The sequence below is a fragment of the Lepidochelys kempii genome, chromosome 15 (assembly GCF_965140265.1).
Source record: "Lepidochelys kempii isolate rLepKem1 chromosome 15, rLepKem1.hap2, whole genome shotgun sequence".
Lineage (NCBI taxonomy): Eukaryota > Metazoa > Chordata > Testudines > Cheloniidae > Lepidochelys > Lepidochelys kempii.
In genome coordinates this window covers 11,457,023-11,473,636 of record NC_133270.1, presented here as the reverse complement: position 1 = coordinate 11,473,636, position 16,614 = coordinate 11,457,023, and the positions used below count along the sequence as shown (strand labels likewise).

At 47.9% G+C, this 16,614-nt stretch overlaps 1 protein-coding gene across 4 annotated transcripts in view; it reads right to left on the bottom strand.

Annotated features, from left to right (window-relative positions):
* Window positions 1–286: 286 nt before the first annotated feature.
* Window positions 287–16,614, bottom strand: part of LIMK2 (LIM domain kinase 2) — a 43,811-nt gene continuing 27,483 nt past the window's right edge. For 2 of the 4 annotated variants that reach the window (XM_073313553.1, XM_073313554.1), the window contains 10 exons: window positions 16,203–16,396; window positions 15,206–15,392; window positions 11,735–11,821; window positions 10,767–10,898; window positions 10,392–10,448; window positions 10,116–10,181; window positions 8,990–9,164; window positions 6,255–6,310; window positions 3,053–3,210; window positions 290–2,690 (listed from right to left, as the gene is read on the bottom strand). In XM_073313553.1, coding sequence (XP_073169654.1) covers window positions 2,534–2,690; window positions 3,053–3,210; window positions 6,255–6,310; window positions 8,990–9,164; window positions 10,116–10,181; window positions 10,392–10,448; window positions 10,767–10,898; window positions 11,735–11,821; window positions 15,206–15,392; window positions 16,203–16,396 — 1,269 coding nt within the window. In that variant the 3' untranslated portion in view covers window positions 290–2,533. Of the gene's footprint in view, window positions 2,691–3,052; window positions 3,211–6,254; window positions 6,311–8,989; window positions 9,165–10,115; window positions 10,182–10,391; window positions 10,449–10,766; window positions 10,899–11,734; window positions 11,822–15,205; window positions 15,393–16,202; window positions 16,397–16,614 lie in introns of all 4 variants that reach the window. The other 2 variants (XM_073313552.1, XM_073313551.1) reach the window with 2 other exon arrangements.

The window sequence follows — 16,614 nt, the reverse complement described above, 5'->3', positions numbered from 1 at the left end:
ATTCAGAGCAGAACATGTCTTCACCTATAGCTAACACCATGGGATGTTGACTCTGGACATGCTGGCCAAGTCTAGCAGCAGAGTGGAGCGGAGCATTCCTAAAAAAGCAGCTGTCTAGTCACCAGCCCAGAACAAGCTACTGTGACGAAGCAGGCTGGGCCTGGGGAGAGATGATCTAATTATTCCTTTTCTGCTCTGAAGGAAATGGATTTTGCTTTACTTCCTGCTCAGAGGCAGCTCAGTTCCTCAGGCTCTTGCTTTGGAAAGGCTGGTATAAAGGCATAGTCAGGAGGTTACAGTGGCTGGCATGGATTAAGAGCAGGCAGCACAGCTAGAGTTCAGGTGATTTCAAAACTGGCAAATGCTGTTTATTTTTAAAGGCTAGGCCGGACAGGAACTGCTGTCACCGCCACCTGTTCCATGACCCGAGCTAAATGCAGTTCTGTTGCAGATTTGGGCATAGGTCAGGCCTCCAAGCCTAACTTTCTATATAGTCCTTGTCAAGTCAGTCTGCAGCTACCAGTTAGATGTCCCTGGTGATGCACTGCTGCAGTCCTGCAACAGCTGAGTGAGGGGCCCCATTCTGTGGCAGCCTCATGTTTTTGATAAGCTCCAAAAGCAGACAAACAGCCTGACATCCCTAGGATATATTTATTGCTTTTAATTTAGTCAAACATTGCAGTGTGCAATCACACTGAGTTAAGACTCCCCACCCACACATCACCCTCCCTTGAGTTTCCTCATCCTACTAAGTAGTAGGAAGAAAGTCCTGTAACAATCAGAATGCCTGAATCCCCCAGAGCCAACTGGCAACTCCTGCACCGGCTCACAGTACAGGACTTCTCTGTTTCTAAAACCACCACCACCACACAAAGTTAAACACAACCAACTTAAGACTGACATGAGGGCTGGTCCCATGTAATTTCTATGGTCAGGCTTTCACACATTCCCAACTCCTTAGGGAATAGAGGAACAAACATTCCTCACTATTAGATTATAGGGCTGCAAAGGAGAGCAGAGACTGAATCCAGTTTTATCAAGAGGGCATGGAACTCAAAGTGGACTCAGCAGCCAGCCTCTGACTGGCTAACACCAGCCACATATTACTGGGGAAGCTGTTTCCTTCCTCAAACATTTCCCTCTAATGCCCCAGTGAATATGCTGCCTCCTTCCCTCAGCACACATGGTGCGAAGAGAGGGATGACTGGAGAAGGACTCTGTTTGGAGAATGTGACCAAGTTCTATGTCAGGGGCTCCAGAACAGATAACTTGAGTGGCAAAGCCACTCATGGGACTCCCCTCCACTGCAGGTCTTGCTGGAGAAGGGCAGTAATAACTACTGAATTACAAATACTCCAACTAGTACACGCAGAGGATGGAACACATGAGACTCCAATTCACCAGCATCTGTCCTTGAGTAACGGTTTTAGTGTGCCCTCAAATTCCTTCCATTCCATCTGTCCATCTCAAACACACACTCACCTAGTCCAAGCCACATGCCTCAGCCTGGAGCTATTCAGCTCTCCACAAGGTATATTCTGCCACTGTTATGAGGCCGAATGCCCAGAAACGGGCACAAGCTCTTGGGGGACAAGTCTCCCATTTATACAGCACATCAGGATCAGAGTGCTGGTGTGTCCTCCTCCCTGATCTGAGGTTCCAGCGTGGGGGACTGGTTGTGTGGAGTCAGTAGCTGAAGGTGGTTGTAGAGAGAGTTAAAAGCATATCTGAGAGCTACTCAGTCTCCCCCTTCTTACCCTCTGGACTCAGATCACAGCCTCATTCACATCAAAAGGAGGAGCAAAGCCCAGTTTTCACTGGCTGTAGTGTTTCCGAACAGGGCCTGGGTGGGTGGAACTACACTAACCAGGACACATGCTACCCACAGACATGATACCACAACCATTTTGTTCAAGCTCGACTCAGTTCCTAGAGCTTCTCCCACCCTGACTAGGGAGCCAAGTTCCCAACCCCTAGACAGCTCAGGAACTCCCCCCTTCACATGTAGAAAAGCAATGGTGTCCCTGACTGAGCCCTTTGCCAGGTGCCTGGTTTTCCCAGTTCTAGTGTATTCCAGCTCTTCCAAGGAGAGTGCAGTCACTAAAAAGTCGGGGACAAGTGATTCCAGGAAAGCAGTTCATAACAAAGACTTCCTATAGTGATTCCCTTCCTAGCAGATAGGCCAGGACTATTTCACAGCTTACAGTCACATGTCAAGTTCTAAGGCACCACAGTGATATAAGGCCAGACAGGCCCTAGAGAATTGTGTTTTCCCCTTTGTGTTGAGCAGCTCTCTTTGGTGCAGCAGGCAGGAAACAGCCCTTTTCACTTGCAAAATACGTCATAAATCTACAGTGAACCCAGGAGATCAAACGGACATGGCGGTTTAAGTTTCATGCGGGAGGGAGAGGTGATGCGCCAACTATGCAGATGGTGCCCTTTGAATGCCCTGTAGGAGGCTGAAGTACATCTCCCCTCCACACCACTCCTAGGGGGTCCCATGAAAAGTAGCACGGATCACAGGATGGGCCGCCTAGGTTGTGCTTTCAGGTAGTTTGTCACGGCTCAGCCCATACTGCATGCTCACATTGTGGTCCAGCTCCTCCAGCTCGGAAGGGAGGGGGATGCCCAGTTCTCCCAGGTAGAGAGAGAGGGCTTCAAAGGAATCCTCCAGCTTTGAAAACGGGGGCCTAGAAAGAAGTGATAACACAAGTGAGTAGGGAGCAAATCTAGAGAGATGGGTCAGTAGGACAGCAGCGGACTAGCTCCTGGGACAGTGATGGGGAAAGGAAGAGAGCAGCAAAACACACTCCCCCCTGAAGTGAGGACGCAGCAACCGAACTGCCCTGGATATTAGCACATGCCTGCCATCCCCCTCTGACCCACTTTGCAGAGCAACACCTTCCCAGCGGGGGCAGGAGGAGAGGGCACTCTCCAGCCCCCGAGAGAAGCAAAGATACAAACTGGACACACAAGAGAACCAGAAATTAGACCCATGCCTCACACAGGGGCTTCACCAGCATTTCACTCCCCAATCAGCCTGAAACCTTACCTGCTCTCTGGTTCCAGCCTGCAGCAAATGGCAGCCAGAGGGAAGAAGGCTGGAGGGCAATCAGCAGGAACAAACTTCTCCCAGAACAGCTTTACATTGAGGCCAAAATCCAGTGTGCGAGGGAGGCAGTCAGGGTCAGCATACACCTGCCCGATAATCTAGAGGGGAAAGAACTGCTCAGGTACAGCGATTGTAGCACCAGGGACAGGATCTGAGGGCTAACAGGAGGGGGTTGCTCAGTCTCTAGAGCTAGGCTGAGCTCACTGGAAACATAATTAATGTCTGATTACAGGGCAGGGGGAGAAGAGCTAGAATTGTACCAGTCCCCATCTACAGAAGCCTTGATCCTCCTTCATGGAACAAGCCCAACACCATTTAATATAGGCAAACCTCACAGGCAGTACAGGGGCTGGCCCTAGAAGTCTCTCCTTGCTATAGCAGAGGAAATCCAAGCCCTAGGGTATTGCTGCAAGGGGTACAACACAACCGTAGCTTTTAATGCAGACTGTGCAGTGTCCTAGCCATTATCAGTCCATGCACTGAAGCAGGAAGCAATTCCTCTGCTCCCAGGGTATTAACACATTCTAGCATGCACACACCCCTCCATGATGTCATTATGCTATCAAAAAACCCCTCCCCCAACACAGCTCACATGCCAGGGAGCTGGGGGAGGGCAAGCAGGGATTTGCAGCGAGCTCTGAAGTACATTGCAGGAGCAACAGTGTCTTCAGTACTGAGGAGGGAGGGAAAGAAATAGTGCAAACACATTATTATGGGGACCCAATCGAAAACCTCAGAAGGGAAACCCAAGCAGAGGAAAGAAATGGGGGAGAAGACTGTAGAACACACAGGACACTACTTCGGTTCTCTCCCTCTAACTGAAGGGCTCCTTACACTGAAGACATTTTGCATTGAATTATAACAGTCATCCTGGATACAGAAGGCCACCAGTCAAAGCCTAGGAATGTAATTGCCTGACTGGTTCAGACCTGTGGTCAATCTGGTCTAGAATCCCATCTCTGACAGTGGCCAACAGCAGATAGTTCAGAGGAATGTGCAACAAACCCCAGAACAGGGAGATGTGTGATAATCTGCCCCCACAAAGGTCTCAGCCTAATCCCCAACACCTAGATTGATTTAAAACATGAGGTTTTATTTCTCTTCCAATACTCTGTTACAATACTTTATGCTAACCGGATGTTCTTGTTATCCATATAAATACAGTCCCTCTTTGAATACTGCCAAGTTGTTGACCACAACCACATCATCATGTGGCAAGTAGTTCCACAGTCTAACTATACATTGTGTAGAAAATTATTTGTATCACTTGAGTTTGTTACCTTTCAATTTCATTGAATGTTCCCGTGTGCATTTGTTTGTGTGTGCGTGTGTGTGTTATGAGATAGGAGGAAGAAAACCTCTCTATCATATATATTCTATCATGTTTCCTCTTATGTGTCTCCTTTCTAAGGTAAACAAACTAGATCTTTTCAATCCCTCTCTATAAAAATTTCTAGGCCCCTATTCATTCTTCCTACTGTTCTCTGAACCCCATCTGCAATTTTGCACTAACCTTCAAGATGGGTTGCCAGCTGTGTTCCCTCTAAGCTGCGCAGTCGCACGGCCACCCAGAAGTGAATCAAGTGCTGTGCACTTGATTAGCAGAGCCATGCACAGGAGTGCTTGTTCAGGGGCCCTTCCCCCTGCTGCTCTGCAGCCTTGTTGCTCCTGCCCTCTCCCTTGGAGCCCCTGGCCAGCTGCTCCCAGGACCCTCCTGCTTGCTGTGCAAAGCAGAGGGGTTGGGGGTACATAGAGTGCTGATGTCAGGGTGTCCACCTCCCCTGTACCCCATCTCTGCAGAGCAGGGACAGGTCTCAGGAACAGGAGAGCTCAGCTGCTGCGGTCTGAGCCTTCTGGTGAGTGCCTTAAAGAGACAGAGCGCAGTGTCTCAGACCTCCCCAGCAGCCAGCACACACGCACTGTCTCTGACACACACTTCCCAACACATACTTAGTTCTTGGTACTTCCTGCAATGCACATATATGTTCTCTGTAATTTTATTCTTTCCAAGTGCTGTTATTTTAGTTTGACTGGTCTGTGCATTTCATACATTTTATTTCTCTCTCAGGCTTAAAATTAATTCTTTGAGGAGTGGGTTTTAAAATTCCTAACCTGCCCTGGCTGGAGTAATTATCCCTATGGTAACTTTTAACAAATATAAACACACACACACACACCCCACATCTAGGTTTTTGTTCCTACTGGTGATGCACACCTCACTATTGGTGCGCATAACAAAATTCATTCCACACATGGACGGAAAAAATGAGAGGGAACACTGGTTACCAGTGCAGAACTCTGGGTGAGGCTGCACCATTCATGCATAGGACATTTTTTCCATATTCGCCACCCAAGCATTAAGAGGAAAACTCCAATTCTGGTCTCCCTGCCAGCCCTGATTGCTTTCACTTCTATACACGCTGGGTACTTTAAAAGGCTGCGCTTTCCTTTTGGAACAGTCTGGTGATGCAAGGGAAGGAGGTGGGGAGACGTTTTAGGCACACAGGATATTGGTTCTATGATCTGCATCAGACATTCATATCATGGAGAAAAGAGATGGCCTATTCTCTACACACAGCAGGAGTGGGGCAGAGAAGTCTGGCTGTGCAGCCAGACCAGACAGATTCCTTCCAGAAATGGGATCTGCGAAGTAAGCCCCACTTTTCACCTTCAGACAGATTTTGACCACCTTGCTAATGTCCAATCCCACTCTTACAAAATGCCCTGAATTATTATGGCTAGTTACAAGCTGGAGACCCAGGGTTCAGGAGGAGGGAGAAGGAATCTCAACTCTAAGCTCCCATGTTGCTGGAAGATGTCACCTAAATTCCAAGATTTTTGCACTAGAGCCAGATTGTCTCCTTCCCAGCACCGGCTCTAAGTTTAAGGAGGGAACTGCACCAACAGAGCAATAAGTGCCTTCTTCCCTCCCACCTCCTCACTTGTGGGCGTGAGATGGGCATGCAAAGTGTAACTCCCCAGACTCTAGTCCTAGCCACAGTACATCTGAGTCAGGAACCCCAGACTCAGCTGCACAGAGCTGCCTTCTGTTTTGTATGGAGAGGAAGAGGTAGGACCCTGGTGATGTTTAACAGGCCTCTTGCTCAGACCCCCTGGACACCCTAGTGCAGCCTGGACTTACCTCACAGAGAACTATCCCAAACGAGAAGATGTCCACAGTCTCATCGTAACTCTGCCCTGCAGGAAATACAAGACAGGCGACTTTGTGAGCTGGGGGGTTCCTAGCACAGTCAGGCCGAATAGCATCCCATGATGCAGCAGCCTCTATGCCAGCACCAGGAAGGAGTGCAGAGTCCCAATCCAGGCCCAGGCAGCCTAGCGGGCCAGCGAGTGCTCCGAAGTGGAGTCAAGCAAAGCCGTGCTCAGCCAAGTAAAATGTGACTTTTTTCTCAGCGGCATCCTGGTAAGGGTGGGGGAAGAGGTTTCCCTGCCTGCACAGATGCACCCAGGACCATTTTACAAGGCTAGATTGGTTCCCCAGGCAGAGCTGGGGTTAGTCACTGATGTGGGGGAGCACGAGGGTTTCTAGCATGGCAAAGTAGCAATTCATGTACATCTAGAGCAGCTGAATCTAGTCTCAGAGCCTGGTGGCTGCTCCCCTGTGCTTATTTTGCAAGGAAATGAGTGAATAAAAAACAATTATGTCTTATGTTCAATGCCCTCCTTAGCTGTTCTTTATCATGCAGGTACAGGCTGAAGTAGCCAACAGCCCTCCCGCATTCCATGTTTCTGAAGGGATGCTCTGAGGGCAGAGCTCTCTGGTTTTGGCACCGCCAGCCTTTGTTGAGCATTTCTGATTAACTGTTGTGGTGCTGGCTTAAAGTAGCAGTGAATAAATTCACTTGCTGGCTCCAAACTTACTGGATGCAGCCTGGAAAGGTCAGGTGTATTCCCCACTGCAGGAATGGAAGCATGTTACTGCAAGAGTGAGGCACGAGCAGGATTCCAGGCAGCAGAATAAAGCAGTAAAGGTTCCATGGCAACTTTTGACAGACCACCACAAGGAAGTTTGTGCACCAACCATATTCCTGCCAGAGCCTGGGAAATGGGGACAGTATCTTAGCTGGATGACAGACACCATCCAACAACAGGTTGTTGGCTTCAGTTATCACAGGAGCCTCCACCATAACTGGCATTATCCACAGACTGCAGAGAAGGGAATGGGCCATGGAGCCGAAGGACTGCTTAGACGGAGGTTAGTTCAGAGAGAACAAGCAGCACAGTGGAGAGGCAGGGGTGGAAACTGCCACTGCTGTAGTCAGTCTGTGGCTAGCCAAAAAATGTTCATCATTAAGATCAGCTTTCTTTCACTGCCATTACGCATACAAACAATTCGTTTCCATAAGGCCTATAATACAGCCCCAGTTTCAAGGGCAGAAAAGGGAGCTCAAGGGAAGAGAGAGGGTTCTATTGCAGAGTCCTAAACGGGGCCCCAGGGTTCAAGTGACTGCTGATGTCTAAACAGAGACCCTTTACCATTCACACAGATGGTCCTTTCAATGCATTTCTATGGTACGCTAAGCCAGTGCTGGCCGCAGAGGAAGCTGGATGCCCAGTTTCTGCTGCAGTGACTGCAGACTTAATAAATTAAGTACTAATGATCTCAGACAGCAGAGAGCTGAGACAGGGAAAGCAGGCCTCTGCGAGCAGACAGGATCCACATGGCTGGTCTGGCCAGGTAGAGATAGAGGCCTCCCTCCACAGCCAGGAATGGAACTGTGGCAGAGCCAAGCGAGGGTTGCATCTGGGAAGAGCTCTGGTACCCCAGGATAGGACGTCAGAGCAGACTCTTTTTTAATATGCTACCTTGGGGACACAGCTGGCAGTTCTCTTGGCAAGTGCCAGGCACGTTATACATTAGCGTTCCTGCATCACTACTCTAAATGCCTTGGAAAAGCAGGATAACACGTTGCCAGGCTCCGAAGGGCTCGACAGCTCAGAGGAAGAAGAGAGCAGCATTGAAAGTGGTAGCAGACAGCAGCCAGGATAGGGGAGAGGATTGGGAGGGTAGAGGCCATAAAACCAGAGTCTTCCCTTTCCCAAGAGATTTCTAAGAACAGCCTGATGTTGAAGTCAGCTGGACACTACTTTATAGTGCGACCATGACCCTGTTTGCTCTTTCTGGAGGATTTAGTGGCAGTTCTAGTTGTTCACGTGTTTGCCTTGCAGCCATGCCCTGGCCACAAGGAGGCCCAATTCACCAGAAGTAGCTGAGTTTGCATTCTCCCCTCACTCAGGTCCCACACAGGCAGCAGATCCAATTGGGGACACGGGTTTGCCCTTAACCCAGTGCCAGGGAAGATCTGCCCCTCAAGACATATAGCCACTGCCCTCCTCACTGAGTGTGGGGGGACCCACGCAACGGCTGGGATTCCCCTCTAGTCTGTCCAACACTCAACATTACAGGTTTGCCCCACAGTCCTATTGTACTTCATTTCTATGAAGCACAGCCAATTCACTGCATCCCTAAGGATGTTAGAGACACAAGACTGAAGTGAATTTCAAAGCCAGTCGTATTGTTTCAAGCCTCTTGTTCTGTTGCCTCTAATATCTGGATAGCAGCAGGTATAGGCCCATTACCCCTCCCAAAGAGTCATGACAACTCCCGGGAATGGGCTCCCCATTTCTTGCTGCTTACATTACTGGCAGCAGGGAAGTTTAGCAGGGCTGACATGCAAGGGAAAGCATGTTCACCAGATGTGTTGACAAGAAAGAAACTCATGTATTAGAAGGTCTAAAGCCCAAGACAGCTAATAGATTTGATTGCTGCCAATGGCGGGAGTTTCCAGTAATCCTGTCATCCCTACACCCGTGCCTGGAGGTGGCTCCTCACCTGCCACAATATGAGCTTCTTACCATTTAACATCTCCGGCGCCATCCAGTACGGGTTCCCGACCACAGTATAGCGCTTCTTCCTATCGCTCTTGCGTAGGGTTCGCTTCTTGACAGATGGTTTTTCCAGGGTGGGCTTCTTTCTCTCTTCCATAATCAGCCGTGACAGTCCAAAATCAGCAACCACCACAGTGTTATCCTAGCCAAGGGATTTAATCACAAACAACTGATTCCCCCTCAGCTCCTCCCAGAAGTAACTCATTAGCACAGAGTGATTATATTTCCTGTCACTTATAAACTGCACATTAAATGTAATAATAGCCGCAGCTTTGCAGGCGGACAATAAGGAAGCCTCCTGCAGCTAGCTGGAAGAATGCAGTGAACATTGGAGCCCAGTAATCTCCTAGGGAGTAGGGGAAGAGGTAGAGGGAGACCAGATCAGAGAGGGTGAGTAAGGAGAGAAGACAGCCCATGAGTCCTCATGCAGGGAAGGAGGAGTTTTAACTCCATTAACTTGCTTACATTTGCTATAATGCATTTGGCTCTCTCTATCCAGCTTATCTAATTGTACCCAGAAATCTTTCCTAGCAAACTCTCTGCTCAGATTTGACCTTGGGGTTTGCCACGCAGAGGTAGATCCAATATTCAGACTAAGGGGACACTGAGAGCCAGGGCTGGGGGAATGAAGTCCTTAGCTGAGATCTCACAGCATGTTAAAATATGGAGACACCCCCCAGGATTCTTGGGCAATGAGTGAGACAAAATGAACGACCAGAGTAGAAACAAAAGGGATGGTGGGTGCAATTGATGGACAAAGGTTAGGAGAGCCAAGTATATAGCTCCACAAAGCAACAACTAGTGGGGAAGAGGCTACAACAGAGTATAAAGGGTTTAAAAATGGGAGAGGACTTAAGGGTGGGACCAGGATTAATGGGGTGAAAGTAAAAGATTAGGTTGTTGAACTGTCATTTATTGGGACATTGAAATGAAAACTGGGATACACACTAGGTTTACAAGAAGGAATCGTCTTCATGCTGCCAGGGACAGTAACCAGAAGGCCTAGCTTGTCCATGGAAGTTAACATTACATGTAGAAGAGCAGAGAGAGGAGAGGTGAAAAGACAAAGGAAGGACCATGTTCCAGAGCTCACCAGTTTGATCAGACAGTTATGTGAATTCAGGTCTCTGTGGATGATACACATAGAGTGCAAATAGGCCTGAAAAGGAGGGACAGAAAACAGCGTTAGAGCAAGTCTCGTGAATACATCCTTTGGAGTTAACCCCTTCAAAACATTGGTATAAGCGCTCAGTATTTCCCTAGCTACCACACAGCTTCTGCAGGCCATTATAACACATACTATTACATCAGCCCTCCATGCTTCAACCCAGAATCCTGAAGAAGCAGTCTCAACAGAAGATTGACTCACCATTCCTGAAGCAACTCCTTTGGCAAAGCTGACCTTCTGCTGCCAAGGAAAAGGGTCCTGCAAAACAATGACAACTCCTGAGTGATCAGGTCTCATCTCACTAGCTGGCCACCTCCTGCTAGATTGAGAAAGATGATACAGTCCTGGAGAGCAGAATGATCTATTCACAGGCCAGCTACAGCATGGGCACAAGCAGGGGAAGCTTCCCTTCACCTGGAGGAATCAGCTCCAAAGGAGAGAAGACAATCCAGCTAATTGGGCTCTTTGTGGACACTCAGAAGCAGAAAGACAGTGTTGTGTGGCCAGGGCACCTATTTCACACTGGCCAGAGAGCCATCAGGAAGCCTATATATGCTCCAGGAGGCATTTACTCACTGCATTGCGGAGGAAGTCCTTTAGAGTCCCCCCTTCAATGTATTCTGTGAGAAGGTTCAGCTTCTTGTCCTTGTACAGTACACCAATGAACTTCAGCACATTGGGGTGATCCAAACTGCGCATCACTTTCACCTGCGGAGGCAGAAACATCCCCCCGAACCCCCATGAAAGATTGGTACAGGCCTTCCTGAAATTCTCAGCAGCTTTACTTACTGGTCCCTGCACTGGGAGAGAAGGGGCACATACCTCCTGTGGAGCCCCACTGCAGCAACCAGAGGTATCAGAGGAAAGTCCATTCAAAACCCAACTTTAAGGCAATTCAATGATCATTGTTGCCCCTTTGTGTCCATTATCACTTGATTCTTGAAAGTGAGTGATCAGGCTGGAGAGCTCCTAGGCTCGTTATGGTTTAGTGGACAAGACTTCCACACTGCAGCGAGTGTGCTCTATGACAGTTAGGGCCTCAAAAGAAGCATTTGGGATTAGGAAGAGAAGCATTAGGAAGTTACTTTTCAGATAAGCCTGACTTTGGGGAACAAGGACGGCAGCCATTCAAATTGGTTGATTTAATAATCCTCTTCTCTGGTGTAACTAAGTGGAACATCTTTCAGATCTTAGTCATTGAGTCAGCTGTTTCCTATTGATGTTTTATGCTGGAAAGCTCGCTGTACAGAATGCATCCTACAACGTTTTACACTTACATTCACTAAGCACAATTCAACCAAATAGCCTCTTAGGCTTAGAGTGCCTCTTAGACTTCCTATTCATTAATTTTCAATAAGAAGTCATTTTTGTTTTCTGAATCAGTCAGTCATGTCTAATTGTGACATACATTTTCAACCAGGTCCGTTCTTCCTCAACATGCTGCTTCCCTGCTAAGATCACTGGTATGCATTACTACCAAGGGGCAGGGAGGAGCTCTAACCCCCACACAACTGGCCTGGCCTTACTTGAGATCTTGCTCCTACCTCTGTCAAGAAAGTCTTCTGGGTTTCCTCATCGCAGCGAATCAGCTCCTTCATCACCATCACCTTCCCTGTTGCTTTGTGCGTTACCTGTTGGAAATGGACACTGTCCAGCAGGAAGGAAAGCCCTATGAAACCTATAGATGCTTTAGAGCAGGGTTTCCCAAACTGTGGGTCACATCTCCCTCCACACCTGAGCAGGGAGAAGAGAGGAAATTCAGATGGACCAGGTCCAGGGAGTTGCAGGAAACTGCCACCAAAATCCACCCCCCCCCCCAACAAGATTCTGTAAGTTGAAAGTGAGAAAATAGACACACAAAGGCCCATTGTAGTGTGGCCCTTTGAGTCCACAATACTGTTGTATCCCAAGAACCCCAGTTAGTGGTCCAATTTTAATCAGTGCAGGATCTGAATGTGTGCTGCAGGCTGCTAGAGCCTCTGCTAACAGTATTAACCCTGCACCTGCGTGTGCCTGGAACTACCTTAAACCATACAAGCACCACTGAACAAACATGAAAAGCAGGTCCCCAGGCACAGACCTTAACCAACCACTTCAGCTTGTATTCGTGAAATTACTGAGAATGATTCCCTTTTTCATGGATCAAGAACAACTACTAAGCAATTCACACCAAGTCAACAGATATCCCTGCTGTCACGTAGCTTCCAGCAAGTGCTAGGTTTCTGATGGGCTTATTGAAAACTTGTTCTTTTGCAATGCTGTGTGGAGATGCACAACTGGAGACTGTCTAGTTGCGACAGCAAGCAGTCAAGGTTCCACATTTGGTGTGAACAGTGTACTGCAATCTCCAAGGATGGCACCAAGGTGATGACATGTGAGACAGTACCTAAAGCCTCATGGCTTCATTGTGTCTCAGTCCACCATGCTCTTAAATGCCTGAAAACCTGTGCCAGGTCCTTCATGAAAGTTGTTAAAGTCTTACCCAAAGATTCCTGACTTTTTTCACATTGCTCTGTGAGGATTTGGGTGCCTTTTAACCAGCAACTCCTTTCACACCAAAATCAACCTGACTGGATTTAGAGCACGACTGCAGGTTTTCTGGAAGAACTTCTCCCGCTGCTGACTCCTTCAGTAATTCAGCTTGGGTGGCAGAGTCTACTTCGCTTACATTTCTGGGCACCTAATCTCCTCTTCTCTCAAAAGAGATGATAAATGGTCGGTCCATACAGAACAGGGTAGAAGCTTTCAACAGAACATTTGGAAATTGGTCTTAATCTCAGAGAGGAAACCAGAATAGCTTTCCTGTTTCAGACTTTGTGGGAACTGAAGAACCCACCAGAAACTCTCAGGCCCTCAACTCAGCATTGAGGAACATGAGATCCAGCTGCAGGACTATTCTCCTGGTGACCCAAAGAGAAAAGCAGTGGAACGACCAACCCCCATCATGCAAGAAACAGTGATTCAGTCAGCAGTGCTGACTTGGCTATTAAAGACAAGCCTCTGTTGGGAGACCCTGGCAACTTACATTAGCCAGGAGCTCAGGTTTTTGTTTTTGTTTTGTTTTTGTTTTTTTCTTCTTTGGGGGGTGGGGGGGCTTGAAGGAGTAATTCTGCAGTAGTGGCAGAAGCCATGGAAGTTCTCATAGATAAGAGAATGAAATGCAGAGTCCAGCTTCTCTTCAATTACAATTATAAACGAAGCATCACAACTGACTGCTGATCAAAAGTAACTAACTCCCCAGCTGAAATGCACATAGCACATCAGTAAAAACAGGCTCAGTCTCACAATGATGGGGTCCTTTTTGCACCTCTGTTTTGTGAAGCTTACTAAATAATTTCTGGTATGTTGTGGCTACAAAGCTTTACCTGCTCATGTTTAGAGTTCAAGGTCTTGGGAGACAAGTGTTGTAAAGAACATTAGGCTGGAAAGGGGCCACGAGCTCTGAGAACCTGGGAAACCGCTCTAATGGAAAGACCAGTTGTGATAAATGAAGGTGGGGGGGAGAAAGAAAGAGGAGAGAAGGGGTAGCTCCCTTGTATTCAGCCTTGACACCAGTGCACACTAATGCTGCATAGATTCAAAGGTGAGCAGTAGAATTCAGCGCTACTCTGATCTAGGTGGAGTGTGAAAGCCTGGAGACTCTGCCGTGGATAACAGGACCAGGCAGCAATACAGCATCCCTTCTCTTGCTCCTATACAAAGTAACACATCCAAACATTAGCAGAGTGCTGAGGAGCAGTATGCCATCACCTTCCGCAAAGAGGTTTAAGTGTCTAAAGCACAGTGACAAAGGCAAGGGAAGTGAAGGGAAGTAATGAAGACATAAATGGACTCTTTAGGCTGGTATCAAACAAACTTAACAAGAACAGTAACGTTATGGAACTCACTGAGGAGATTTTATCTCCCAGTGCATGCACCAACACGAGAGGAAATGCCTCTGTGCTGTTAACCCCATGGGGATGCAGATGGCAAGACATGCTGTAGAGGAAAAGGTTTGCTTACTTGGACATGCTATTTGTCTATGAGCAGAGAAAAGAAATATGCCAATTAGTATAGTACCATATCAAAGATTGAACACTTAGTGCTATGAATCCCAGAGCACACTGGCATATTCCCAAGGCAGCACAGGAGGAGGATTGATACAACAGTGGTTAAGGAGAAACTGATTCCCACAGCATAGTAGGATAGAGATTAGGGTACTGAAGAGGTCACACTGGCCCTTGGAAGGTAGATAGCGTTCAGGAAACTGACTCAAGGGTCAGCTACAGTAATACCAGAAACCCGAGCAGACTGCAGAAACTCCAGTTACAGGGGTCGGGAGGAAATCTGTTGCTGCAGAATGCCAGGGAAGGTGCTCCTGAAGGGTCCACGCTCCATGGCGAAGATCAGACAGTTAATACAGGGAAGTGGAGAGTAGAGTTACTATTGCAAGAGCTTTTTGTTCTCAAAGGGACTTGTGCACAGATGTGGTCAATCCTCAGGGGAGTAGAGTTAGACTGTTAAACAGTTTACCACAGTAACGGTCACTGGACCCCTTGTAAGTCCCAGTCTGTCTAGCACAGACTCTTGCACCAAGGGAACTCCACAATATTGAATTGGGAGATTGAGTGAGCACCTTCAGGAAGACATAATTAACGTAACAGTGAGTCTTCCTCTTGCCCCCTTGACTGAGGTGTGACCCATTCACTCTGCAGCTCTGGTTATACACAAACACCTCAGCACACTAGATGCTTGTTAGACTGGCTGCAATTTAAACAGGACAGTCAAACTCTCCAGCAGAATGTAAGCCATCTCTCCAGGATACCAGCTACACTCAAGCTGAGTGAGTACAAGAGAAGAGAGAACTGTGAATATGGTGAAACAGCCAATCAAGCCCCCAGACCAAGCATGCTACTGGGAAGGAAATAAAAGTCACTCAAGATTTTGTTGTGACATTTGAAAGTTTCTGTAAGAGGCATATCCTCTCAGTTGGGAATTTGGCAGTAAGTTCATGGGTCATGGTTTTGCCCACTCACCTTGATAACTTGTCCAAAGAACCCTTTCCCCAGTACTTCGCCATGTGTCAGATCACAGGGCCGGAAGATCTGCTGGGAATAGCTGGAGGAGGAGTGCAGAGATTCAGAGCGACTGATGTCACGGCTCAAAATGAGAGGTTCCTTTGGGGAGCTGGGTCCAGGAGACTTGGAAATACTGTTACTTCGCCTGGAGAGTGAAACCAACAGGAGGATTAGGTCAGCTGCAAGGAAGGTATTACCCTAAATGAGTGCATGCTAGTAACCATCCAGCTCACTAGCTTCCCGCAATTCTGCAGATGTGGAAGGTGCTGCAGCATGTACCTAAATTCCTGAGTGAGCCAACAGTAATGTCAACGCTAGCCAGCCTCCACATCTCTATCCATTTGCATTCCGACTTCCACCTTACAAGGAACAACTCCAGATCGTTCTGAGCAAGGGATTCAGGTGTCAGGGAAGTGACTCTGGATGATCTGCAATTTTTGTAAGATGAAGGAAGTCGGTGGGGGACAGAGGACCCCAGTATGGGGAGGGCAGGTTTTCTAACATTGAAGACCCAAGCCTCACTTAGCAGGGGCCAGTCCCTGAGGGGTAAGCTCTCATCACAGCCATCTGAGCCTGGCAAAATCTGACTTTTCAATTTTTTATTTCAAGTGGTTAGCAGATTTAGAGCCCATAATTCAGCCTTTATTTAACAGTCTAAACACTGTTAAACAAGCCAGCCTGAAGGGGAGTCCATAGAGAATGACTGAAGGGATCTGCAGCTTCATCTCCTGGGCAATGCTTCATTGCAGGCTTGGCCATGACTCAGCCATTTGCAATTGCAAGACTGAGCATTGTACAGCCCAGGCTCCAGGGTGTGCTAAAACACACATAGCTAGAGGAGAGGCGACAGTCAGTGGTGGTATTCTCAGAGTCTAGAAAAAACAGTTTCTCAGAAGATTGGCAACTGCTGCTCTAGACGCACTAGCTGCAGTGCAGTTTTCCTAGGGTTTGGTACCTGAGGGAGTGCCTGTGCAGTGTTCTTTCCAGATTCCCCGTAATGTCCAATGGGGAAATGGAGCGCGAGGTGGTGGTTTTTATGTGGGTTGGGAGCCTAGGGTCCAGACGCAGTCTGTCTAGTCGCTGAGAGACAGGGTCATGTTCTATGAGCAGCTGAAGTGTCTGGCTTGTCCTGCGAATCAGGTCCTCCACCTGAACACAAATCCAAGAGCAGGGTAAGAGCCTTTGAAGGGGACTGTTGTAGAAACATGAAGCCACCTGGATGTCCTTCAGTAGACCACTAGAATCTACAGTGCCTCAACCAGGTCACTGTGGCTGTGTTTTAGTTACACACAATTTAAGTGTCCACCAGACCAGTCAGTCTAGCAGCATGTAGATCTTCATTCTAGCTAGTGCCTCTTCCGCTCTGA